The sequence below is a fragment of the Pristiophorus japonicus genome, chromosome 6 (assembly GCF_044704955.1).
Source record: "Pristiophorus japonicus isolate sPriJap1 chromosome 6, sPriJap1.hap1, whole genome shotgun sequence".
In the NCBI taxonomy this organism is placed as follows: domain Eukaryota; kingdom Metazoa; phylum Chordata; class Chondrichthyes; family Pristiophoridae; genus Pristiophorus; species Pristiophorus japonicus.
In genome coordinates, this window is record NC_091982.1 from 246,971,787 (window position 1) to 246,998,906 (window position 27,120).

Sequence of the window (27,120 nt, forward strand, 5' to 3'; positions counted from 1 at the left end):
AGTGGGCCGAATGGTCTCCTTCTGTGCCCTAAACTTCTATGATTCTATGAACTGATGGCTTGTCTGTGACACTATCGAGGGATAGTCTCTGACACTGACTGTCAGAGGTGCCAAATCGACTGCTGCATTTCCTACATTACAACAGCGACGACACTGCAAAAAGTACTTCAATGGTTGTGAAGCACTTTGGGAAATATTGAGGCTGTGAAAGGTGCTCTAGAATGTCTGTCTTTGTTTAAAACTTGAACCAAGATCGAGTGGAGTGTTAATCTACTGCCTTCTGAAGTCTGGGGCGATCAGTTGAGGTGATTTAGTTGGAAAGCCATAACATGGAGGCAAGGATTTTCTGTTTAACGCTTGGTTTGCTACAAATGACCTGGATATTGGGCAGGTTGAGATAAAGCGAGAACTCAGGTACAGGAATGGGCTATGACGTAGAAAGCTATGACGTAGAAAGATTAGTGGGAAAGCGGGTTGTGTAGAGGACACAGAAAGGCTGCAAAGAGATTTAGATAGGTTAAGCGAATGGGCTAAGGTTTGGCAGATGGAATACAATGTCGGAAAGTGTGAGGTCATCCACCTTGGGGAAAAAAAACAGTAAAAGGGAATATTATTTGAATGGGGAGAAATTACAACATGCTGCGGTGCAGAGGGACCTGGGGTCCTTGTGCATGAAACTCTTTTAGAGTCTACCTACAAAACATAAAACATTAAACCGTGCCACCCGACCTGGGTGACACACCAGACATTTACAAGGCCCTTTTTTTCCTTTTTTTCTTTTTTTTTTTTTGGGCACTAAAATCACAATTTTCCAGTGCCCCCTATAAAAGGGAAGGGGACACTAAAAGCACCGGCAATTAAAACAAATTAAACTTTAAAACGTGAAATCAAATTAAAATTTGGTTGCCGGGCGTGATGATGCACTCCAGTCCCTCCGGTGCCCACCTCTCGCGGAAGGCCGTGAGCGTACCGGTGGACACCGCGTGCTCCAACTCCAAGGACACCCTGGACCGGATGTAAGAGCGGAAGAGAGGCAGGCAGTCAGGTTGAACGACCCCCTTGACCGCCCGCTGCCTGGACCGGCTGATGGCACCCTTGGCCGTGCCCAGGAGCAGTCCTACGAGGAGGCCTTCGGACCTACCCGCTCCCCTCCGCACAGGGTGCCCAAAGATCAGGAGAGTGGGACTGAAGTGCAGCCAGAATTTCAGGAGCAGCCCCTTCAAATAATGGAACAGGGGCTGCAACCTTGTGCATTCAATAAAAACATGGAACACAGACTCCTCCAGACCGCAGAAATTGCAGGCGGCCTGGGAGTCCGTGAACCGGCTTAAAAATTTGTTGCACGGCACTGCTCCGTGCATCACCCTCCAGGCCAAGTCCCCGACGAATAGTGGGAGGACCCCTGCGTAGAGTGCCCTCCATCGGGGATCCCCGCCTCCTCCGGACGGCAAGATGGTACGCCATGGCGTGTCCGGACGGCAGGCGAGGATGGCAAAGTTGAGAATGTGCAGGAGCAGCCCGTACAAGAAACCCCTCCGCGCGGAACTGAAAGGCACGGAGGGGATTTCCCCGAGACGGCTCAAGTTGTGAGGCGCCGGCCCCCGAGGGAGGTTCCGGGGTTTGGCGCTGATGAGGAATTCCGTCCGGACGGGGGTCAGTTCGGACGGGATCTCCCCACGTGCTTGAGCCTCCTCGATGCACCTAACGGAGTCAGGGCCCAGAGCTGTTTTTAGCGACTCGATGGCATCGGCCGCGTGGCGGACATTGGCAGAATTTAGGCGCCGCGCCAGCGTGTCTGGCGCCATCCAGCCCGCTCCTCCGCCATCGAGCAGGTCCCTGACCCTGGTCACCTCACCAGCCACAGCCCTCTCTTCCGACCGCCACATAAAACCTCGGTCGTGGAGGTACGGATTCCCGAGCAGCGGCTCCTGCAGGACGGCCGCCACTCCAGCCGGCGGAGAGCTGCGCTTGGTGGAGACTTTGTTCCAGACCCTGATGAGTTCCCTGTAAAAGACAGGCAGCTCCCGGAGGGCGGTCCTGACACCCCCCAAGTTCACAAACAGGAGCTGCGTGTCGTAATTGAGGTCGCGCTGCTGGCGGAAGAAATACGTCGCCAGCGCACACCACCTAGGAGGGGGCTCGACGTAAAGGTATCTCTGCAGGGTCTGAAGACGGAAAGTCGCGAGCTGGGCGCTGACGCACACCAACGACTGACCGCCCTCCTCAAGCGGGAGACTCAAGACCGCAGCAGAGACCCAGTGCTTCCTGTTGTTCCAGAAGAAGTCCACCAGCTTCTTCTGTATCTTGGCGACAAACGCAGGGGGAGAGGTCAAAGTGACCAGCCGGTACCACAACATTGCGGCCACCAGCTGGTTTATGACTAGCGCTCGACCCCTGTAGGACAGCACTCGGAGCAGTCCTGTCCAGCGCCCTAGGCGAGCGGCGACCTTGGCCTCCAGCTCCTGCCAGTTCGCCGGCCAGGCTCCCTCATCGGGGCTAAGGTAGACTCCCAGATAGAGGAGATGGGTCGTGCTCCAGGCAAAAGGCCTGAGCTCCTCCGGCAGGGAGTCCACCCGCCACTGACCCACCAGGAGTCCGGAACATTTCTCCCAGTTGATCCTGGCGGAGGACGCGGCCGAGTAAATCTCCTGGCACTCACGCATCCTCCGCAGGTCAGCGGGATCCTCTACCGCGAGGAGCACGTCATCGGCGTAAGCCGAGAGGACGACCTCCACGCCCGGCCCTTGCAGAGCCAGTCCCGTCAACCTCGTCCGCAAGAGGCGCAGGAAAGGCTCCACGCAAACGGCGTATAACTGGCCGGACATGGGGCATCCCTGGCGCACCCCTCTCCTAAAGCGAAGGGCCGCCGTCAAGGACCCGTTCACCTTAATCAGACACTCCGCGGCGGCGTACAAAAGTCGGATCCGGGCGACGAAATGCGTCCTGAACCCGAAAGCGCGCAGAGTTCCGAGCAGATAGTCGTGATCCACCCTGTCGAACGCCTTCTCTTGGTCGAGGGATAGGAAGGCGACCGACAGACCAGCCTCCTGGGAACAATGGATGAGGTCCCGGACCAGATGGATGTTATCGTGGATTGTCCGGCCCGGGACCGTGTAGGACTGGTCGGGGTGGATCATGTGGTCCAGCACGGCACCAAGGCGAGCAGACATCGCCCTGGCGAAGATTTTGTAGTCCATGCTGAGGAGGGAGACCGGGCGCCAGTTCTTATGGAGGCGGAGATCGCCCTTCTTAGGCAGCAGGATGATGACTGCCCTGCGCCAAGAGAGGGGCATCTCCCCGGTCGCCAGACTTTCCCCCAGGACCCGCGCGTAGTCGCCCCCCCAGGACGTCCCAGAACGCCCTGTGGAACTCCACGGTCAGCCCGTCCAGCCCCGGGGATTTTCCCCTCGAGAGCCGGTCGAGGGCACCGGTCAGCTCCGCCAGGCTTAGCGGAGCTTCCAGATTTTCGGCGCCCTCCGGGCTGACCTTCGGCAGGTCCTCCCACAAAACTCTACGCGCTTCCTCGCTGGACGGATCCGGAGAGAACAGAGCCCCGTAATATTCACGGGCCCTGTTGTTGACGCCCTCCGGATCCGAGACGAGAGAGTCGTCGTCGGCCAGCAGCGTCAAGAGCTGCTTACGGACACTCTGCCTTTTTTCCAGCAAGTAGAAGAAGGGGGAGCCGCGGTCCAGATCCCGCAGGAACCGGATCCGCGACCTCACGAACGCGCCTCGGGACCCGACGAGCTGCAGGTCCTTCAGCGCGGCCTTCTTCGCTTCGTACACCGTCCGCAGGGCCGGGTCCTGGACGACTTGACCGAGACGGGATTCCAGGTCGAGCACCTCTTTTTCTAGGCGCCCGACTCTGGCCGCCCGCCTCTTGGTCGACCCCCTCGCGTACTCTTGACAGAAGATGCGGACGTGAGCCTTGCCCACGTCCCACCATAGCCTCAAGGAGGGGAAGCCCCCCTGCTTCCTTCTCCAGTCGGACCAGAATCGACGGAACGAGTCCTGGAACCGCACGTCCTCCAGCAGCCGGTTGTTAAAGTGCCAGTACGCGGACCCCGTCCTCGCGCGGAGCGAAGCGAGCTCCGCCCACACCAGGTGGTGGTCCGAACACGGCACCGGCCGCATGGAGGCCGCCGGGACGCAGGAAACGTACGCCCAAGACACGTAAAGGCGGTCGACTCTAGACCATCCTACTCCAGGCCTTACCCAAGTAAAGGCGCTGGAGTCGGGTGGAGATTTCGCCAGACGTCCACCAAGTCGAAGGACCCGACCAGGTCCCTCAACTTCTCCATCGCCGTCATGCACTGCGGGGCACCAGAGCGGTCACTCGCCTCGAGGGTGCAGTTAGAATCCCCCCCGAGGACAATGCAGTCGCCGACGTCGACGGAGCCAAGAAGAGCGGACACCTCTTCAAAGAAGCACGTTTGCTGCGGGCCGGGCTGAGGGGCGTACACGTTCACGAGATGGAGCGGCACGTCCCCCAGGCGAACCGTTACGTGCAACAAGCGGCCTGGCACGGGCTCCTCGACCCCCAAGATCTCCGGCTGAAAATGCGGGCCCAGCAAGATGGCCACCCCACTAGAAATGGCGGTGAGGTGGCTCATGCGGACCTCTCCTTGCCATTCCAGGAGCCACGTGGCTTCGTCTCCCGGAACGGTGTGGGTTTCTTGCAGGAAGCACACCGCATATTTCCCCTCCCGCAGGAGTCAGGAACCGGGGAACAAGGAGAGACCCGGCCATAGGAAATCCCCAGGCTCCCCAAGTGCTCCAGCTCCAAAGTAGGGGGCGAGGGTGGGTGTTCCTCCCCCTCCCCGCTACCACCCCCCGGCCCAGCATCTACAGTGTCATAAAAATCATTCATTTCATTTTCTGCCGGGTCGAGCGACTCCCGGGGGAAGTTGGGTATTGGCTGGGCGGGCTCAGGTTCGGCCTTTTCAGCCCCGCCCGCCTCAGTCCCCGGGACGCCCGGCCCGGCGGCAATGCATTCCTCCGCGGTCCCCATGCCCCCCACGACAGGCAGATCTTCTACGCCATCCCCGGGAGGCAGAGGCTGGGCAGCCTCGACTGTCTCACCCTCGCCGGGGACAGACTTCTCCCGCCTACAGCGCTGCTTGGGGGCGCTGGTGGGGGACGCGGGACACGCGGCGGGCACCGACTCCTCCGCGGAGGGATGTTGTTCCCCCTCCGCCTCATCGGAGTGGCGCCTCCTTTTGTTGCTGGGGGTGCGCTGAGGCAGGGAGACCTCCATGTCTGCCGAGGCCTCCCGCTCCGCCCCCCCCCCCCTTTTCCTTTTCTTGCCCTCACCCGAGCCCCTCTGCGGTATTGGTCAAGGGCTCGGGCACGGGCTCAGGGCACCCCGCGCTCGCCGGTGACTGGGTTGGGCTGAGCGCGGTGGTCAATCTTTCCGGCGCACTGAGGGGATCCGCCTCTAGATGTTTCACCTTGTTCCGCGCCTTCTTTCCGGTCGGACGCTCTCCCTCCCCTCCGCCGGAGGCCGAAAAAGTTAGTTTGCAGGTGCAGCAGGTAATCAGGAAGGCGAATGGAATGTTGGCCTTCATTGCGAGAGGGATGGAGTACAAAAGCAGGGAGGTCCTGCTGCAACTGTATAGGGTATTGGTGAGGCCGCACCTGGAGTACTGCGTGCAGTTTTGGTCACCTTACTTAAGGAAGGATATACTAGCTTTGGAGGGGGTACAGAGACGATTCACGAGGCTGATTCCGGAGATGAGGGGATTACCTTATGATGATAGATTGAGTAGACTGGGTCTTTACTCGTTGGAGTTCAGAAGGATGAGGGGTGATCTTATAGAAACATTTAAAATAATGAAAGGGATAGACAAGATAGAGGCAGAGAGGTTGTTTCCACTGGTCGGGGAGACTAGAACTAGGGGGCACAGCCTCAAAATACGGGGGAGCCAATTTAAAACCGAGTTGAGAAGGAATTTCTTCTCCCAGGGGGTTGTGAATCTGTGGAATTCTCTGCCCAAGGAAGCAGTTGAGGCTAGCTCATTGAATGTCTTCAAGTCACAGATAGATAGATTTTTAACCAATAAGGGAATTAAGGGTTACGGGGAGCGGGCGGGTAAGTGGAGCTGAGTCCACGGCCAGATCAGCCATGATCTTGTTGAATGGCGGAGCGGGCTCGAGGGGCTAGATGGCCTACTCCTGTTCCTAATTCTTATGTTCTTATGTAGAACCGAAGAAAATGTTTGACAGTAAAAGCCAGAAGCGCAACAGTCAGTACTGTCCATTCACTGAGATGGTCCCAGGGATGAATGGATGGAGTTATTCTGAGAGACTTGAGAAACTAGGACTGTATTCCAGAGCAGCGAAGGTTAAGTGTTTAAAATTATGACGGGTTTTGTGAGAGTTAATAGTGAAAGATTATTTCCACTGGTCAATGAAGCAGTAGCAAGGAAGAGTTATTAAAGAATGGAATTCACAAGCACAACTGATGCCGAGTCAATCACAACATTTAAACAGTTGAAGAGTAATTTTAAAAGGTGTGGGGCAATGATATTCGAGCGGATAGTTCCGATGTGGCTTATGCACAGTGATCTGAAATGGCTTCCTCTTGTACTTATTGTGACATCACTTCAAAGCTTTGGCATGCTCCTGTTATAAAGAAAAGAAAGACTTGCATTTCTATGCGGCTTTTGACGACTCAGGATGTCCCAAAGCGCTTACAGCCAATGAAGTACTTTTTGAAGTGTAGTTGCTGTTGTAATGTCAGAAACGCGGCAGCCAATTTGCACACAGCAAGCTCCCACGAACGGCAATGTAATAATGACCAGATAATCCGCTTTCTAGTGATGTTGATTGAGGGATAAATATTGGCAAGGATACTTCGAAATAGTGGGGGGGAAGGGCGGGTGGTGCAGGAACAGAGAGACCTGGGGGTACATGTGCACAAATCGTTGAGGGTGGCAGGGCAGGTTGAGAAAGCAGATCCTGGGCTTCATAAATAGAGGCATAGAGTACAAAAGCAAGGAAGTTATGATGAATCTTTATAAAACACTGGTTCGGTCTAAACTGGAGTATTGTCCAATTCTGGGCACCGCACTTTAGGAAGGATGTAAAGGCCTTGGAGCGGGTTCAAAAAAGATTTACAAGAATGGTTCCAGGGTTGAGGGACTTCATTTATGTGGATAGACTGGAGAAGATGGGGTTGTTCTCAGAGCAGAAAAGGTTGAGAGGAGCTTTGATAGAGATGTTCAAAATCAAGAGGGGTCTGGACAGAGTAGATAGAGAGAAACTGTTCCCATTGGCAGAAGGGTTGAGAACCAGAGGGCACGGATTTAAGGTGATTGGCAGAAGAACCAAAGGCGACATGAGGAAAAACCTTTTTACGCAGTGAGTGGTTAGGATCTGGAATACACTGCCTGAGGGTGGTGGAGACAGATTCAATTGTGGTTTTCAAAAGGGAATTTGATAAGTACCTGAAGGAAAAAAGTTGGCAGAGCTACGGGGAAAGGGCGGGGGAGTGGGACTAGCTGAGGTGCTCTTGCAGAAAGCCAGATGGCCGCCTTCTGTGCTAACCATTCTATGAATCTAGTCCCACAGGATCTTTTACATCCACCTGAGAGAGCAAACGGGGCCTCAGCTTAACATCCCATCCGAAAGCCGACACCTCCGGCAGTACCGCACTGGGCATGTCAGCCTAGATCTTTGTGCTTAAGTCTCTGTTGTGGGACTTGAACCCACAACCTTCTGACACAGGCAAGAGTGCTACCAACTGAGGTACTGCGGGGTTGGGAATGCTCTAAGGGCTCCGGATAGTTGGTTGACTGTCTCTGGAGTTTGACTGGTTCAGGAGGATATCAAGCTCATATTGACAATGAAGAGTGACGAAAAGCAATCTTGCCCGTCAGTGCTCACCCTATGATGCAACTTCATGCAGCACCCTACCCAACCACTAGTATGAGTGGGGGCGGGGGGAGATACCCTGTAGACAATTTCAGGGCAAGCTCTGGGAAATTCTTCCACACCTTCCGACAGCAAGCAAAGCCCCAAGAAGACCACAGTTACCATGGCACATCAGCAGATGACCTGACCATTTCTCCCATGATATACCCCAGAAGCGATGGGTCTTTTGTGGGGCGCTCCAAGACATTGTTAGCTTCTGGCCTCACTCGAGCCTTGCTGGGAGTTAGTCTGGCTCATATTGTTTTTCCAAGAGAGGGTTGCAGACTGCCTGGGACCTCTTTGCTCCAGGTGGACTGAGTACGTGACCTGTTGTGGCTGGTGTGCGTCTCCAGTTTCCTGTCTTGTCATCGCTGTTTCTTTCCCTTTGCAGGCCTAACGCTGAAGCCCGATTCTCGGAGTACGAGTGAAAGTGAGTTGAGTCTTAACTCACAAGAGGCAGACAGCAGGAGTGACTCGCCCCAGATGGATGATGCAAAAGGTGAGGTCCCACGGGTAACCCTGGGTAGGTAGAAATACCGGGTTTGGCGGTGGGTATCGAGGTAACGCAGGCAAGTTAGGTCAAGACTGACGAACCGCTGTCGTTGATTCCCGGCCTGTGTTGGTCTTAAGGGCAGCGTTGGGAAGTGTTTCGGTCAAAGTTCCCTGTCATTTTCTTTATTTGGTGCATGGACCTTTTAACTGGCTGCACGGCCAATTCAAATTTTCACGCCTTAAAATCGGTGAACGGCTTGCGTGGGACCTCCAGACCATGGACCATGCAGCTTAACGAGAACATTGGTTACTGTCTGCTTCGGCATCCCTGGGATACAGAGAGGAACTAAATGCTGATTAGCGCCCTTCCCACTGAACTCTACCTCCCTCCCTCCCTCCGTCACCTGGCAGAGCGTGGCTGCATTATGTTTGATCCACACAATGCACTGTAACAGCTCGCTGTTGCTTTAGCAGCATCTCCCTTTCTCTATTACCAAGAGCAGCAATATTGCAGAAGCACTGTCGCTTTCAAGTCACACACCATCCCGACGTGGGCATGTGTCCAGTCTTCCGGCATCGTTGCTGGGTCAATATCCTGGAATTTCCCATCATGGGAATACCATCACCACGAGGACTGCACTGGAGGGGGTCAAAGAGAAGGCCCATTACCAATGTTCCCCCTATTTTTTGGGGCGGGGTGCAGCTCCTTTAAGGGGTTGTGCGGCCCATTTGGTTTCGCGCGTGCGCAAAACTTAACATTGAAAAGCCGGTCCCGGATTGCATGGGAACGTTGCTCATCACCTCGGGTATTGGATCAGGCCCTCAAATCTGGCACCAAGCTTATGGTCTTCAGGGCTGTAGTGATACCCGCCCTCCTGTATGGCTCAGAGACGTGGACCATATACAGTAATCACCGCAAAGCGCTGGAGAAATACCACCAACGATGTCTCCGCAAGATCCTACAAATCCCCTGGGAGGACAGACGCACCAACGTTAACATCTTCGATCAGGCCACATCCTCAGCACTGACCACACTCGACCACACTCCGTTGGGCAGGCCACATTGTCCGCATGCCCGACACAAGACTCCCAAAGCAAGCGCTCTGCTCGGAACTCCTACACGGCAAGCGAGCCCAGGTGGGCAAAGGAAACGTTTCAAGGACACCCTCAAAGCCTCCTTGATAAGATGCAACATCCCCACCAACATCTGGGAATCCCTGGCCAAAGACCGCCCGAAGTGGAGGAAGAGCATCCGGGAGGGCGCTGAGCACCTCGAGTCTCGCCGCCGAGAGCATGCAGAAAACAAGCGCAGGCAGCGGACGGAGGCAAACCAGGCTCCCTACCCACCCTTTCATTCAACCACTGTCTGTCCCACCTGTGACGGAGACTGTAATTCCCGTATTGGACTGTACAGTCACCTGAGAACTCACTTTGAGTGGAAGCAAGTTTTCCTCGATTTCGAGGGACTGCCTGTGATGATGATTGGGGACGGGCGATAATTACAGCCTTGCCAGTGCCACCCACGTACTTAATTAAATTGCAATGGTAGGGTAAGCGGACACAGGTTTGAACCAGTAAAAGGCAAGTTGCAGAATGCTATCAAGAAGTTCTTCACACAAGGAGCGATCGGTGTGTTGGATGTGTTCCCAAATAGAGTAGTGGAAGCAAAGCAAAAACCCTGCTTAAATGATTGCAATCAGATACTGCAGTGGAGCACCTCGGGCTCAAGTAGATGGGCTGAATGTTCCTTGCCATTTTCTGTAATTATCCCGTGACCTCAATTCCCACAAATATGTGAAAGATTCTGTTCCAGCAGATTCTAGATTTCAGTCTGAGCAAACTTGCTCGGGCATGAAATGCTAAAACTATTTCAGACAGTCGGGTGTGGGTGGGGGGGGGGGGGGCGATAGTGGTAGTGCAAGCGGTTCTGTTTCTGACCTGCTCTCGTCACTTACTCCGGGAGCAGATCCAGAGTTTGCTGGAGCTAGGTGAGCGAGGAGGTGTCAAACCCCTCGAGCTTGGCCTCCACCTCACCCCATGCAACGCAACGCTGAAATCTCCCTGCTGCACCGTATCCTTAGTTTTGCCAAACTATTTTTCAAACCAAACTTCCCTGTTTGTCAAACTTAGAGAGAAAGTGGGCTTGCTGTGTAATATGTGGCCTGATCTGTGGTTGGAGCAGCCAATGTCCTGTGACGAGCAGGAATTTAAAGTCAGTCGAAGTATTTGTGGATCGATGGAGCCAGAAGGATTGTTTTTTTTCTCCGGGATGTAGAATCATACCGCATCCTGTCTGTGTCGGATCTTTGGTAGAGCTATCCAATTCATCTCACTCCCCTGCTCATTTCACACAGCTCCATACATTTTTTCCCTTCATATGTTTATCCAATTCCCTTTTGAAAGTTCCTATTGAATCTGCTTCCACCGCCCTTTCAGGCAGCGCGTTCCAGATCATCGTAACTCGGTGCATAGAAAAATATTTCACTTATGTCACCTCTGGTTCTTTTGCCAATGATCTTAAGTTTATGTCTTCTGCCACTGGAAGCAGTTTTTCCTTATTTATTCTATGAAAACCTCTCATGATTTTGAACACCGCAATGAAATCTTCTCTTAAACTTCTCAGCTCTAAGGCGAGAAACCAGTGGTCCCGTTAAGCTGCGCGGCTTAAAGGGTCCGCGCACCCAGAAAGAGGTTAATGGGAACATTGAGAAAATCCCCCGCTTCTCCAGTTTCTCCACAGAACAGAAGTCCCTTATCCCTGGTACCATTCTAGTAAATCACACTCCTAAAATAATTCCTCTTTTTTTTTTAAAAGGCCTATTTCCATTCCCTTTGGAAATATCTGCATGCTGTGACTGGGTGTCTCCTTTGCCTCCGATTTGCTTCCATTGCACCAACTCTCTCGCTGGCTTACAGTTCCATGCCGCCAGTCGCCCTCCGTCGCCTTGTCCAAGTGTTCATTCCTCATGAGAGGGCTTTGGGGCAGCGAAGGTCGGTGGGCTATTCGACCACAGGCGGAACTGCGGCTCAGCTGTACACTTTTCCCTTGTAGGTGGCACCGGGATGATTACCTGGAATTTACAGCACAGAGAAAGGCCATTCGGCCCAGCCAGTCTATCCTATTCCTTTCTCCCTCGTGCTTATCTAGCTTCCCCTTTGGGCATCTATACTATTCGCCTCAACCACTCCCTGTGGTAGTGTGTCCCACATTCTCACCGCTCTCTGGGTAAAGACGTTGCTCTTGAATGCCTTATTGGGTTTATTGATGACTGTCTTATATTGATGACCATTAGTTCTGGTCTTCCCCACAAGTGGAAACAACTTCCTCACGTCTAACCTGTCAAACCCCTACGTAATTTTAAAGGCCTCTATCAGGTCACCCCTCCGTCTTCTCCTGACAGAGATTCGTTAGCTCAGCGCAGACCGGATTCAAGTCTGGTACCTTGCTGGTCTCTGTTTGACCTCGCTGGATAAACTAGTCGAGCAGCTTCATTCAGACTTCCGAATGGAGTGTGGTGTAAGCTGATGTTTTGAAATTCTCTTTGTGTGTGAGTGTGTATGTGTCTGTCAGGACAAGCATGTTATAATTAGAAAATAAGGCAATTATTCACAAATAAAATGTATACAGCACTAAGCTCTGAGCACACCTGGTTGCTGCTGATTGCAGACGTACTGGGCTGCACTGAGACCGAGAAACTGGGATTAGAAATGACTTTTATATTTAAAAAAAAAAACACTTCCAAGATCTTCCCCGAGGCTTTAGTGAGGTAATGAGTCCTGTGGCGCTCTTCGAAGTTGGCTGATCGTGACCAAGGCAGCACCAGGGGACTCTATAATCAACCCCTGGGTTAGGGACAGGGAAAGTTGACCTGGGAGGGAAGGGGAAGGTTCCTGCTCCTCATTGCTATCCAGTGCCTCCGTGTGCTGTGGATCTGAGCAGAGGATCGGCGATGCCACACGCCATCGGATAACCTGCAACAGCTCGCTGTCAAAGTTGGCCAATGAACAATGGCCGCTAGGGTAAAGTCGCTGTGTCCGCAGAACCGTTGCCCGCTCTGGGGCGTTCGGCAACTACAGGAGAGGGAGAGAGTAAACGGGCAAGAAGGGGGGGGTTGGGGGGGGAGGAATCTATTTTGTCTTGGGTCCAGTTTGGTGTCTGAAATTGTCACGTCGTTTTATTTGCCGCTCTCTAACACGGACAGAAGAGCAATGTGGAGACCTGATTCTGCGTAGCACTGTGCCACGATGTCTCACCTTCCCCTTTCTCTGCCTCTCCCACAGTATTTCAGACTGAGGTTCTGGACACGCTGCAACGAGGCATGGAAGAAAATATTTCGTGTGACCACCTTGTGCTCGAGATCAACTCTCTCAAGTGAGTAACTTGTCAACCTTTCCGTGTCTGAGCCCAGTCCGTTTCTGTAGAAAGAACACCCGTTTGTATCGTGCCTTTCCGCATCTCTCAAAGCACCTCTCATGAGATGAATTGCTACGCAGTGTGTAATGTCTGTTGTCCTGAAGCTGAACCGAGCCACCGTTGATGCAGGGCAGGGCACCAGAAGTCCCTGATCTTCTGAGATTCTGTAGGTTGGGTCTATACACATTGGAGTTCAGAAGAATGAGAGGTGATCTTTTTGAAACTTATAAGATAATGAGGGGGCTCAACAAGGTGGATGTAGAGAGGATGATTCCATTCATAGGGGAAACTAAAACTAGGGGACATAGTCTTAGAATAAGGGGCTGCCCATTTAAAACTGAGATGAGGAGAAATTTCTTCTCTGAGGGTTGTAAATCTATGGAATTCTCTGCCTCAGAAGGCTGTGGAGGCTGGGTCATTGAATATATTTAAGGCGGAGATAGACAGTTTTTTGAGCAATAAGGGGGTAAAGGGTTATGGGGAGTGGGCAGGGAAGTGGAGCTGAGTCCATGATCAGATCAGCCATGATCTTATTGAATGGCAGAGCAAGCTCGAGGGGCCAAATGGCCTACTCCTGCTCCTATTTCTTATGTTATTAGTGCCATGGGATCAGTAAAATCCTCTTAACCCATGGCACAGGCAAATGGAGCCTTGGTTTAGCATCTTATCCGCAGCATCTTTGGATACAGATGTCTTGTGATTTTGACTTTCTCCTACAGTCTCAATACCCTATGTTGCCTTTCCCATCTACCGCCCTCCGTGAACTTCTGCACGTCCAAAACTCTGCCACCCGTATCCTGACTCGCACCAAGTCCCGCTGACCTACATTGGCTACCGGTCCGGCCACGTCTCAATTTTAAAAACATCTTCATTGTTGTTTTCAAATCCTTCCATGGCCTTGCCTTTCTCCCTATCTCTGTGACCTCCTCTGGCCTAAAAAAAAACCCAGGATATCTGCATTCCTCCAATCCTGGCCTTTTGTGCGTCCTGTATTTTAATTGCTCCTTCAGCTGCCTGGGCCCGAAGCTCTGGAATTCCCTCCCTGAACCTCCCCGTTTCTCTCTCTCCTCCTTTAAGTTGCTCCTTAAAACCTACCTCTTTGAACAAGTTTTTGCTCACCTGTCCTAATATCTATATGGCTCAGTGACAAATGTTGCTTTTGCTAACACTCCTGTGAAGCGTCCTGGGATGGTTTCCTATGTTAAAGGTGCTGTATATTGTTTTGCTTTTCTTCCCCCCCCCCCCCCCCCCCCCCCCCAACCCCACCTTCCCAGGTACGCTTATAACATCACCATGAAGGACGTGACACAGATCACCACTAAGGTGGTCCTGGAAATGCCTCTGCAACAGCACGGAGCTGAAGCCTCAGCCACTCAGTACAGCAATACCCTCATAACCGTGAGTATTCAGACCAAGAGATGGTGGAGCAGTAGCTTAGAGTCAGCGGGACAGCATATGGGAGACTGAGCCCTGGGGCTGGAGATCTCCCATGCACGGTGGAATGGGGCCATTGGTGGGGAGTGAGTGGAGGGGGTGGGAGGGAGGTAGACTTAGGGGGTGAACGAGGATTCTGGTTTGACAGGACACAGCCATCAAGGTGCAGGTGGGGCGCGGTAATGGGTACACAGGGTCCTACAGGTGCAGGCTCGGAGGGCCCATTAGCTTGAACCCTTTTATCGATGTGACCACACAAGCTGCTATCTGCCACTATAGAGGAGGGGGCCATAATCCGTCTACCAGCTAGTGCAAGGTGGTGGGTGGGATAACAAAAGGGAATCTCTGGTGTATCCGAAAGCACAAGCGATGCACCCAGGACATAGAAACATAGAAAATAGGTGCAGGAGTAGGCCATTCGGCCCCTCGAGCCTGCACCGCCATTCAATAAGATCATGGCTGATCATTCCTTCAGTACCCCGTTCCTGCTTTCTCTCCATACCCCTTGATCCCCTTAACCGTAAGAGCCATATCTAACTCCCTCTTGAATATATCCAATGAACTGGCATCAACAACTCTCTGCGGCAGGGAACTCCACAGGTTAACAACTCTCCGAGTGAAGAAGTTTCTCTTAAATGGCCTACCCCTTATCCTAAGACTATGTCCCCTGGTTCTGAACTTCCCCGGGAACATCGGGAACATTCTTCCCGCATCTAACCTGTCCAGTCTCGTCAGAATCTTTTATGTTCATCAACCATCCTGCACTTTGATCTATTTTCCCAGTCCACTTCAGCCAACTCATCCCTCATTCCTTTGAAGTCTGCTTTATTTAAGCTGAGTACACTGGTTGAAATCCAACTTTCTCACCCTCCATCTGAATTTGAAATTCAACCATGCTATGGGCTTTCATTCCAAGGGTATCCTTTACTGGGAGATTGTTTATTAATCCTGTCTCATTACACAGGACCAGATCCAAAATAGCCTGCCCGCTGTTTGGTTCAGTTACATACTGCTCAAGTAATCTGTCCCTTATGCACCCTATGAAATCTAGGAGGATGAGACCGGGGAATTAGCATTGGCTGTAATTTACCAAAATTCCCTGGACTCTGGGGAGGTCCCAGCAGGTCGGAAAACCGCAAATGCAACGCCCCCATTCAAAAAAGGAGGCAGACAAAAAGCAGGAAACCACAGACCAGTCAGCCCAACATCTGCGGCCGGGAAGATGTCTGAGTCCATCACCAAAGAAGCAGTAGCAGGACACCCGGAAAAGCACAATCCGGTCAGGCAGGGTCACCATCGATCCATGAAAGGGAAGTCATGCCCGACAAATCCGCTGGAACTCCCCGAGGATGCAACGAACAGGGCGGACAAAAGGGAACCAGCGGATGTGATGCACCCGGACCCCCAGAAAGCACCGACAATGCGCCACACAAAAGGCCACCCCACAAGATAAAATATCGCCGGGTTGGAGAGTAATATATTAGCATGGATAGAGGATTGCCTAACTAACAGAAAAACGGGATAAATGGTTCATTCTCGGGTTGGCAATCAGTACCTAGTGGGGTGCTGCAGGGATCAGTGCTGGGACCCCAACTATTTACAATCTATATTAACGACTTGGAAGAAGGGACTGAGTGTAACGTAGCCAAGTTTGTCGACGATGCAAAGATGGGAGAAAAATCAATGTGTGAGGAGGACACAAAAAACCTGCAAAGGACACAGACAGGCTAAGTGAGTGGGCACACATTTGGCAGATGGGGTCTAATATTGGAAAGTATGAGGTTTGGCAGAAATAAATCAAAGAGCAAGTTATTATTTGAATGGACAAAAATTGCAAAGTGCTGCAGTACAGTGGGAGCTGGGGGTACTTGTGCATGAAACACAAAAGGTTAGTATGCAGGTACAGCAATTGATCAGGAACGCCAATGGAATTTTGGCATTTATTGCAAAGGGGATTGAGTATAAATGCAGGGAAGTCTTGCTACAGTTATACAGGGTATTAGTGAGGCCACACCTGGAATACTGCGTAAAGATTTTGGTTTCCATATTTATGAAAGGATATACTTGCTTTGGAGGCAGTTCAGAGAAGGTTCTTTTCATTACAAATGCTCCTTTATTGGGAAACCTTGGGTCAAAGGCCAGAGTGGAGTAGGAATTCAGGAAGTGCATAGGAATCGGAGTAGGCCATTCAGCCCCTCGAGCCTGTTCTGTATCTTGGCTGATCTGTACTTGAACTCTATTTGCCTGCTTTTGATCCCTAACCCTTGATACCCCTACTAATAAAATTCTATCCATCGCTATCTTGAAAGATCACAATTGACCCCCAGCTTCCACAGCTTTTTCGGGGAGAAAGTTCCAGATTTCAACTACCTTTTGTCTAAACAAATGCTTCCTTGCTTTCACTCCCCAATGGTCTAGCTCTCATTTTAAGATTGTTCTGTATTTTCCCCACCACACGCAATAGCTTCTCGCTATCTACCCTATAGAATTCCTGTGTCATTTGAAACACCTCGATTAGACCGCCCTTCAACCGTCTGAAGTCAAGGGAACAAAAAACAAGTTTCTGTCCTCATGATTTAACCTAGTATCATTCTGCGCTGCACCTCCTCCAAGGCCAATATATCCTTCCTGAGGTGCAGGACCCAGAACTGAATGCAGTAACTCCAGATGTGGTCTAACGACAGCTTTATACAACTGTGGCATAACTTGCTTCCCTTTGTATGTGTCCACTAGTCTTTAGTGATTTATGTGCATGGGCACCCAAATAAGAACGTAAGAAATAGGAGCCGGAGAAGGCCATTCGGCCCCTCGAGCCTGCTCCGCCACTTAATAAGATCATGGCTGATCTGATCTTGCCCACTCCTCATAACCCTTCACTCCCGTATCGTTCAAAAATCTGTCTATCTCCATCTTAAATATATTCAATGACCCAGCCTCCACAGCTCTCTGGGGCAGAGAATTTCACAGCTTAACGACCCTCAGAGAAGAAATTCGTCCTCATCTCGGTTCGAAATGGGCGACCCCTTATTCTTAAACTATGCCCCCTAGTTCTAGATCCCCCCCACGAGTGGAAACAAACTTCTTTCCATCTACCTTGTCGAGCCCCCTCAGAATCTTAGCGGTTTCAATAAGATTACCTCTCATTCTTCTAATCTCCAATGAGTATCGGCCCAACCTGCTCAACCTTTCTTCATATGTCAATCCCTTCATCTCTCTGTTCCTCCACAGCTACTTGTTTCTCAGCATTTCCCAAAATGGATGACCTCACATTTGCCCATATTGAACTCTACTTGATCCACTTGTGCATCTGTCTGTCTCTCCAACTTTCTGCTCCTATCTGCACAACTTACTGTGAAGTATTACAAAAGGCAAAATACTGCGGATGCTGGAAATCTGAAATATAAACAGAAAATACTGGAACTAAAAGAAAAAAACTTGCATTTCTTTCATGACCACCGGACGTCCCAAAGTGCTTTACAGCCAATGAAGTATGTTTTGAAGTGTAGTCACTGTTGCAGTGTCGGAAACGTGGCAGCCAATTTGCGCCCAGCAAGCTCCCACAAACAGCAATGTGATAATGACCAGATAATCTGTTTTATCGATGTTGGTTAAGGGTTAAGTATTGGCCAGGACACCGGGGCGATCTTCCCTGGTCTTTGAAATAGTGCCATGGAAGCTTTTACGTCCACCTGATGGAGTAGACGGGGCCTCGGTTTAACATCTCATCTGAAAGAAGGCACTTCCAACAGTGCAGCACTCCCTCAGCACTGCACTGGAGTGTCAGCCTGGATTTTTGTGTTCCAGTCACGAGGCAAAAGAGATTTTTTTTAAACTTGAGGGAGGGGGTTTGGAAAATTCCCTCCCTCAAGTTTAATCAAATCAAATAAGTTCCAGCCAATCACTGTGACCATGAGCTCTGTACCCACCTGTCTTTTGCACTCGGTGATAAGTAGTCACAGTGAGGAACTGCTGTGGCGAATCTGCAGTTGCCACACAAGCCGGCAACGTAAGTGTCAACAATGCTCTGCGGAAACGAAAACCTAGTTTTATTATGCTTTCGTGCTTAAACACATGACCCCTTGTTTTCCCTAACCCATTTACTTTGTCGACAGTCCAATCCATTCATCATTTGAAATACCTCAATTAAATCAGCCGAAGTCTGCTATTCTGGAGACACGGCTTTCTCAGCTGATCTTGATAAAGAACGTCTTTTAACCTCGGGATCATTCGCGAAGTCTTTCCAGGGCCGCTACATCACTCCCCATGTGAAGGGTCCAAAACTGGACACTGTATTCCAGATGAGATCTAACCAGAGTCTTAAGGACACAAGGATTCCCTTTATTTTCTCATCACAAAGTGCCTGATAGTCAATTAATTATTTTCAAAAATACAGTGAGTGTTATGTGGAGACAGACAGCAGCCATTCTGTGCACAGCAAGGTCCCACAAACAGCAATGAGTTGAATGGCCAGGTAATCTGTTTTGGGAGGAGCAAGAGCGTGTAGGGCGGGTTATTCGTATCTGCGGAGGAACAAGAGGAAACGGTTGCACTGAGCCATGAGGTGCAGCTGTACTTCGTGAGTGGGAACGGCCGTACTAAGTTGCCAAACTGCAGATAATGTGAAAAATGTTGGCACGTTGCTCTGACTGCAAGGGAAGAGATGGAAAGATAAGATTTGCTGTTACTGATGTGCGATAAGCATCGCTGCAGCTGGATTCTAATCCTGGGGATTCCATGTCCGTGCACAGTGCCTCTAGAGGCTGGAGTCACGAATTGTGCTTCTCGAGGCTGTGATTCCGCCATAAAACCTTGGTTGGGATTGCAGACCTGGACACAGATTCAGTAAGCCTGGCCGAGGATGAGGAGCCTGGGATGTTGCCAGCCGTTCAGGTGCTGAGGCTGCGATTTCAGCACTTTTCACTGGCGCAGGATGCCAGTACTTTTGTTTGGTAATTATGCTGCCAATATCACGGCTGTTTTTGTTGGGTCAGGTGGAGATTGGCTGTGGAAGGAAAGTGAAGTGTTGGTGGAATAATGTGAACAAGTGGGGCCAAGGAAGCTGCACACTCAGTGCTGCAATAATGTTTCTAAGGAGAAGAACTCGAGCCTGCGCAGAGAAAGAAAGACTTGACTTATATCGCGTCTTTCACGTCCACTGGATGTCTCAAAGCACTTTAAAGCCAATTAAATATTTTTGAAGTGCAGTCACTGTTGTAATGTGGGAAAAGCGGCAGACGATTTTCGCACAGCAAGCTCCCACAAACAGCAATGCGATAATGACAAGTTAATCTATATAAGAAATAGGAGCAGGAGTAAGCATATGGCCCCTTGAGCCGGCTTCGCCATTTAATAAGATCATGGCTGATCTGATCTTGGGCTCAGCTCCACTTCCCTGCCCGCTCCCCATAACCCTTCACACTCTTATCACTCAAAAATTTGCCCACCTTGATCTCTTTTTGTTATGTTGATTGAGGGATAAATATTGGCCAGGGCACCGAGGATAACACCCCTGCTCTTCTTCGAAATAGTGCCGTAGGATATTTTACGTCCACCTGAAAGAGCAGATGGGGCCTCGGTTTAATATCCTCCGAAAAACGGCACCTACAACAGTGCGGCGCTCCCTCTGGGAGCATCGGCCTAGATTTTTGTGCTCAGGTCCCTGGAGTGGGACTTGAACCCACAATCTTCTGACTCCGAGGCGAGAGTGCTACCCCCTAAGCTACAGCTGACACTGACGAACAATTAGAGGAACAAACTCTACCTTGAGAAAGGGTCTGACACAGACTGAGAAATGGAGTGACGGTGGAGCAGTCAGCACATCCTTCACAGTTGTAGGTCGCAAACTCCCTTTTTCAGCTCGTCAAAGCCGAGAGATGAGTTTGTGCCCCAAAGAAAGGCTTGGTTCGGTGTAGGGAATGGAACCAGGTCAACAGCACAGTTGTGTACACCTCCCAAAGCCACTGCAGCATCTGCAAGGCACAGGTCAGGAGTGTGATGGAATACTTTCCACTTGCCTGGATGAGTGCAGCTCCAACAACACTGGAGAAGCTCGACTCCATCCAGGACAAAGCAGCCTGCTTGATTGACACCCCATCCACCAGCTTCAACATTCACTCCCTCCACCACCGGCGCATCGTGGCTGCAGTGTGTACCATCTACACGATGCACTGCAGAAACTCGCCAAGGCTCCTTCGACAGCACCTCCCAAACCCGCGACCTCTACCACCTAGAAGGGCAGCAAGCGCATGGGAACACCACCACCTCCACATTCCCCTCCGAGTCACGCACCATCCTGAAATATATCGACGTTCCTTCATTGTCGCTAGTTCAAAACCCTGGAACTCCCTCCCTAACAGCACTGTGGGATATCTTCACCACACGGACTGCAGCGGTTCAAGAAGGCGGCTCACCACCACCTTCTCAAGGGCAGTTAGGGATGGGCAATAAATGCCGGCCTTGCTAGAGATGCCCACCAAATAATTTTTTTTTAAGGCTTTTTTATTCAAAATAAATTTATGAGGTGACCAGTGAGAATAATGTTAGCTAATATTCCCTTTGAGCTGCGTGGTCGCATGGCTCTCTGCAGCTCCCGCACGGCCAGCACACCAGCTTTTATGTAGGAATTTACATGGGACGCCCAACCACTTAAAGGGGCCGGGCACCCAAAAAAGACTTAAAAGGAACGTTGATGTTAGCTTGTGCATGGAATTGAGAAACAGTAGAATTTTAAGTTTTATGTTAGTGGCTTTTTCTATGCACGATCACATAGAAACATAGAAAATAGGTGCAGGAGTAGGCCATTCGGCCCTTCGAGCCTGCACCACCATTCAATAAGATCATGGCTGATCATTCACCTCAGTACCCCTTTCCTGCTTTCTCTCCATACCCCTTGATCCCTTTAGCCATAAGGCCCATATCTAACTCCCTCTTGAATATATTCAATGAACTGGCATCAACAACTCTCTGCGGCAGGGAATTCCACAGGTCAACAACTCTCTGATTGAAGAAGTTTCTCCTCATCTCAGTCCTAAATGGCTTACCCCTTATCCTTAGACTATGTCCTCTGGTCCTGGACTTCCCCAACATCGGGAACATTATTCCTGCATCTAACCTGTCCAGTCCTGTCAGAATTTTATATGTTTCTATGAGATCCCCTCGCATCCTTCTAAACTCCAGTGAATACAGGCCCAGTCGATCCAATCTCTCCTCATAGTCAGTCCTGCCATCCCAGGAATCAGTCTGGTGAACATTCACTGCATTTCCTCAATAACAAGAACATCCTTCCTCAGATTAGGAGACCAAAACTGAACACAATATTCCAGGTGTTGCCTCCCTAAGGCCCTGTACAACTGCAGTAAGACCTCCCTGCTCCTATACTCAAATCCCCTAGCTATGAAGGCCAACATACCATTTGCCGCCTTCACCGCCTGCTGTACCTGCATGCCAACTTTCAATCACAGTTACCTATGGAAACTGCATGAAGTGACTTGTACCATAAAACAACTACAACTTGTATTTATATAGCGCCTTTAACGTAGTGAAACGTCCCAAGGCGCCACAGAGGAGTATAATGAGATTTTAAAAATTTGACACTGAGCCGCATAAGTAGGAATGAGGGCAGATGATCAAAAGCTTGGTCAAAGAGGTAGGTTTTAAGCAGTGTCTTGAAGGAGGAAAGAGAGGCGGAGAGATTTAGGCAGGGAGTTCCGGAGCTTGAGGCCGAGGCTTCTGGTTAGCTTATTCTTATCAAGTAAACATGGTTAACCTATTCATATCAGTTGGTTTAGTGGGGGTGTTGAACCAGATACTGGCCTGAAACAAAGTTGTCTGTACAGTAATAGCACAGAACTGAAGTTCCAGCCACCAACCACAAATCCCAAGTGAGGAGGGATGCGTGACATTGTGTTTTTTTTGACCCTCCTATTTCAGCTCCTGAAGAAGTGGGCGCAGGTGTTAAAGAATTACATCAAGCGGTCTGTGGATCACCAGAACTGTCTGGCTGCTGTCGAGGAGTTTTTCACCGAGCACGAGGTGCTCTGGCGGGTCCTTGTCAAGGTACGGTCCACGCTTCACCTCTTCTCATTTGTTTATTCGCTACCCTCCTCACCTCATCAGCACTTCCCGGAGAGAGGCTAGTCAGGCAGCCTGCAAGTCCTCTGTCCCTTCCTGTCCATAAAACAGCTGTCGTCACTGTTGCCGGAGCTAGGGCGAGCCGGCCTCACTTTGTCCATGCGATTGAGAACCAGAACTCTACGAAAATAAATAACTTGCATTTATATAGCGCCTTTCGTGACCTTGGGACGCCCCAAAGTGCTTTACCGCTCGTCAAAGCCAGAAGTGAGTTGGTGACCCGACAGACAATGAAGTATTTTTTGAAGTGTAGTCACTGATGTAATGTAGGAAACCTGGTGACCAATCTGCACACAGCACAATCTCACCAGTAGCAATGTGATAATGGCCAGATAATCTTTTCTTAGTGATGTTGTTGAGGGATAAATATTAGCCCAGGTCACTGGGGAGAACTCCCCTGCTCCTCTTCAAAATAGTGCCATGGGATCTTGTACGTCTACCTGAGAGCAGACGGGGCCGCGGTTTAACGCCCCATCTAAAAGACGGCACCTCCGACAGTGCAGCACTCCCTCAGCACTGCATTGGGAGTGTCAGCCTGGATTTTGTGCTCAAGTCTCGAGTGGGATTTGAACCCACAACCGCCAGTGAGCCACAACCAGAGCTCCCTCTACACTGTCCCATCAAACACTCCCAGGGCAGGTACAGCATGGGTTAGATACAGAGTAAAGCTCCCTCTACACTGTCCCATCAAACACTCCCAGGGCAGGTACAGCATGGGTTAGATACAGAGTAAAGCTCCCTCTACACTGTCCCATTAAACACTCCCAGGGCAGGTACAGCACGGGTTAGATACAGAGTGAAGCTCACTCTACACTGTCCCATCAAACACTCCCAGGGCAGGTACAGCATGGGTTAGATACAGAGTAAAGCTCCCTCTACATTGCCTCATCAAACACTCTCATGGCAGGTACTTTGAACTCCTTTCCCAAGCTTTGCCTCAACCAATTTATCCACTTGCAGCAAGAATTGCTGGATAATTATTAGAAGCAGGAATCCTGACCATCTTTCTCCTCCCTAACCCCGGGGCACTGCGGTCCATTGTTGACATCCGCCCCAGCAGAGACGAGCCAACTCTGGCACTTCTACTTGTTGCCACTTGGTGGTGCTGTTAACTTCTTGCAACACAGTGGGCCTGAAATCGTGCTCCCCACAGGCGCGTACGAGGCGCCCGCAAGTTCCAAGTTTAGGTATGCAAAGTGCATGCGCCTAAACCCAGCACTTGTGATCTGTCACAAATTCTGGGCAGATCCACCGCTTCCGAAACTAAAGGGCCTCCCTGGGCAGAGAGTCGGGCTATTTGCCCAACTCCTGCCCAGTGAATGTGCTTCACATTCTTACGACTGATAAAAGCAGATGTAAGGCTTGTTTTTATAAGTGCAGAAAAATACATTAAGAAAATAATTTAAACATTTAAAATAAGGCAAGTTTATTTTTAGACCCTTTAAAATATGTAAATTTAATTTTCAAAAAATCAAATTTTTGTTTTAAATAATTAATTAAATTCCACTTATTAATTTGAAATGTGATTTTTTAAAAAGTTATTTTCTGTGTTTGCGTTTTTGGGGATTCCTATTTATACTTACGATGGCTCAGTATATACGGAACTCACAATTATGAATAGGGATCCCCCTACTCTGATAGGTTGGGCCGGCCCACGTGATCCCTTTGACGCGTACGAAACCTAAACGCTGCTGGGAATACGTGTGCGTCTACGAAGGCCTTCGCATAGAGGCCCCAGGACCGCCCGTCTCCGAAACTCCCGGGACCACCGTGCACTTTCTTACAAATGTTTGCGGCTGGAGGCGTCCGCCCGCATTTCTGCGCCAATGTGCTGGTTCCCCTGGAAAACTTGGAGGATTAGTGTCAAAAATGCGTTTCACACTCTTCGTGTTTGGCCGTTCTGCCGAGATATGTATTTCCTGTTGTGAGGTTGTGTTGTAGTTGCCTGCCGAAAGCAGGTTCTGCTTCACACTGACCGTTATGTCGTTAACAGGCTCCCGCCGTGTCCTGCCACCCGTTTCGAGAAACTGGCTGGAATTTCCTCGTAGCTGGTCCCACCCCGCTGACTCGGCTCACACTCAGACAGTGACATCCTGGATGAGGTTGGGAGAGCAATGTTCCCATTAATTTTTTTTTAGGTGCGCGGCCCATTCAAATTCCCATGCATGCGCAGTTTTCCCTATTTAAATGCCGATGAGCCGGCTGCGTGGGAACGGCACAGCGCAATGCAGCCGCGCAGCTTAAAAGGTGCATTGATGCTGACGTCCGCGGAATTGTACCCCAGCAAAGCAGCCAATGCCCTCGGGAAAAGGAGGAGTGGGGTCTTGTTACAAAGGGGAACAATAAACATTACAGTGAATGCGATGACTGTTGTGTGAAAGGCCCATGCTGTGTCCACCTGCACTGGGAAATGTTCCAGCTGTACAATTCGAGATTCTGTCCTTGCAAACCAAGTTGTGTTTGGTGAGAGCGCTTTGAGCTGAGTAATACTGGGGTTTAAGTCTATCGTGGCTGGTGCTAGCAATTTGTGACGATTGAGATTCACACAGCATTGAACAGTGCTAGTTTCAGTGTGATCTACCTATAATATATTGATCCCAGCTCAGCAACAGCTCTTTGTCCTTGCAACTCTTCAGTTTACATGCTGGTATAGTTAGTAATTCTGGAGACACATTTTTACTTCAAATTTCCCAGTACCCTGCATCGAGCAAACCTTACAATGGTCAAGTATTTTTATTATTATTTCCCTTCTGTTATTACACATCGCAATTCTCCAGAGGAGGATAATTTATAAAAAATTTAAGTTGTTTGACATCTCCGTTTATATAGTTACATGGGGCTCAATTTTCCTCGAAGCATTTTTTTTGGCGTACTTGGAAGAGTTACGCCCGATTTTTGGGGGCCCAAGTACGCCCCCCAAAAAAATTCTGAAGTTTGCCCGTTGGATTTCTTCATTTTGGTCTGGTGTAACCCGACCTTTAGTTTTGGGGATGGAGCCTTGATCTGTGTCAAAAAAATCAGGCTGCCATGGTAACTAGGGACACAATGTGAGCTGAGGCTGCAAAGTGAAGCATACAGCCAGCTCCCAACACATTAAAAGAATTGAAAAATGCATAGCACCAACTTACCTCCAACCCCGCCAGAAGGGCTTGGCGGTCCGGTCCCATTCTCGGTCCCCACCGGTTCAATTCTCCGATCTCTCGCTCGCTCGCTCTCTCTCTATCTGACCAAAGGGCTTGCCAGTGCGTTTTCCCGCCCCTAGCCCTGGCTGAGTGGTCTCGCCATCTGCTCTACTGCCCCTAGTCCAGGCCGAGTGGCCTCCCGGTCCGCTCCCCCATCCCTAGCCCTGGCCGAGTGGTCTCCTCCCTCCTGGTATCCGCACCTAACTACACCCGAAAGGCTTCCCCCCCACCTCCTCTCCCTCCCCCCACCTCCTCTCCCTCCCCCCACCTCCTCTCCCTCCCCCCACCTCCTCTCCCTCCCCCCACCTCCTCTCCCTCCCCCCACCTCCTCTCCCTCCCCCCACCTCCTCTCCCTCCCCCCACCTCCTCTCCCTCCCCCCACCTCCTCTCCCTCCCCCCACCTCCTCTCCCTCCCCCCACCTCCTCTCCCTCCCCCCACCTCCTCTCCCTCCCCCCACCTCCTCTCCCTCCCCCCACCTCCTCTCCCTCCCCCCACCTCCTCTCCCTCCCCCCACCTCCTCTCCCTCCCCCCACCTCCTCTCCCTCCCCCCACCTCCTCTCCCTCCCCCCACCTCCTCTCCCTCCCCCCACCTCCTCTCCCTCCCCCCACCTCCTCTCTCTCCCCCCACCTCCTCTCCCTCCCCCCACCTCCTCTCCCTCCCCCCACCTCCTCTCCCTCCCCCCACCTCCTCTCCCTCCCCCCACCTCCTCTCCCTCCCCCCACCTCCTCTCCCTCCCCCCACCTCCTCTCCCTCCCCCCACCTCCTCTCCCTCCCCCCACCTCCTCTCCCTCCCCCCAACCTCCTCTCCCTCCCCCAACCTCCTCTCCCTCCCCCAACCTCTCTCTTCCTCCCCCACCCTTCTCTCCCCCTCTTTCTTACCTTTCTTGCTGCTGCTGCTGTCCGGGCATCTCTGCACTTACCTGCGCCGATTTCCTTACCTGCGCCGATTTCCTTACCTGCGCCGATTTCTTTAACTCCCCACAAGGGTTTTCTCGAGGGGCCACATACGCTGGCCTAAGTGGAAATGGAGTAACTATTAGCTGGCCAAAGTTGCCTAAATGGCCAGAATTGGTGTAGGTGGCTGGTAACGCCCCCTTTTGAGAAAAAAAACGTACCTAAAAAAAGGTAACTTAACTGAGTTACGCTGGTGCAAATTGATTGGGGAAACTGGGGATTTTTAAGTTAGGCCAGAAAAAGCAGCCTACTCAAAAAAAAAACGGCGCAAATACTGGGGAAAATTGAGCCCAGAATAAATAGGAGCAGGGGTAGGCCATTCGGCCCCTCGAGCCTGCTCCACCATTCAATGAGATCATGGCCGATCTTCTATCTCAACTCCACTTTCCCACACTATCCCCATATCCCCTGATTCCTTTAATATCCAAAAATCTATCGATCTTCATCTTGGATATAGTCAACGACTGAGCATCCACAACCCTCTGGGGTAGAGAATTCCAAAGATTCACAATCCTCTGTGTGAAGAAATTCCTCCTCATCTCAATCCTAAATGGCTGACTCTTTAGTCTGAGACTGTGACCCCGAGATCGAGACTCCC

The 27,120-nt window shown here is 51.0% G+C and overlaps 1 protein-coding gene across 1 annotated transcript in view; it reads left to right on the forward strand.

Annotated features, from left to right (window-relative positions):
• eif2b5 (eukaryotic translation initiation factor 2B, subunit 5 epsilon) overlaps positions 1-27,120 on the forward strand; it is a 71,274-nt gene that overhangs the window by 35,028 nt on the left and 9,126 nt on the right. The window contains exons 11-14 of the mRNA XM_070883787.1: positions 8,306-8,413; positions 12,688-12,778; positions 14,095-14,218; positions 22,184-22,309. Coding sequence (XP_070739888.1) covers positions 8,306-8,413; positions 12,688-12,778; positions 14,095-14,218; positions 22,184-22,309 — 449 coding nt within the window. The remainder of the gene's footprint in view (positions 1-8,305; positions 8,414-12,687; positions 12,779-14,094; positions 14,219-22,183; positions 22,310-27,120) is intronic.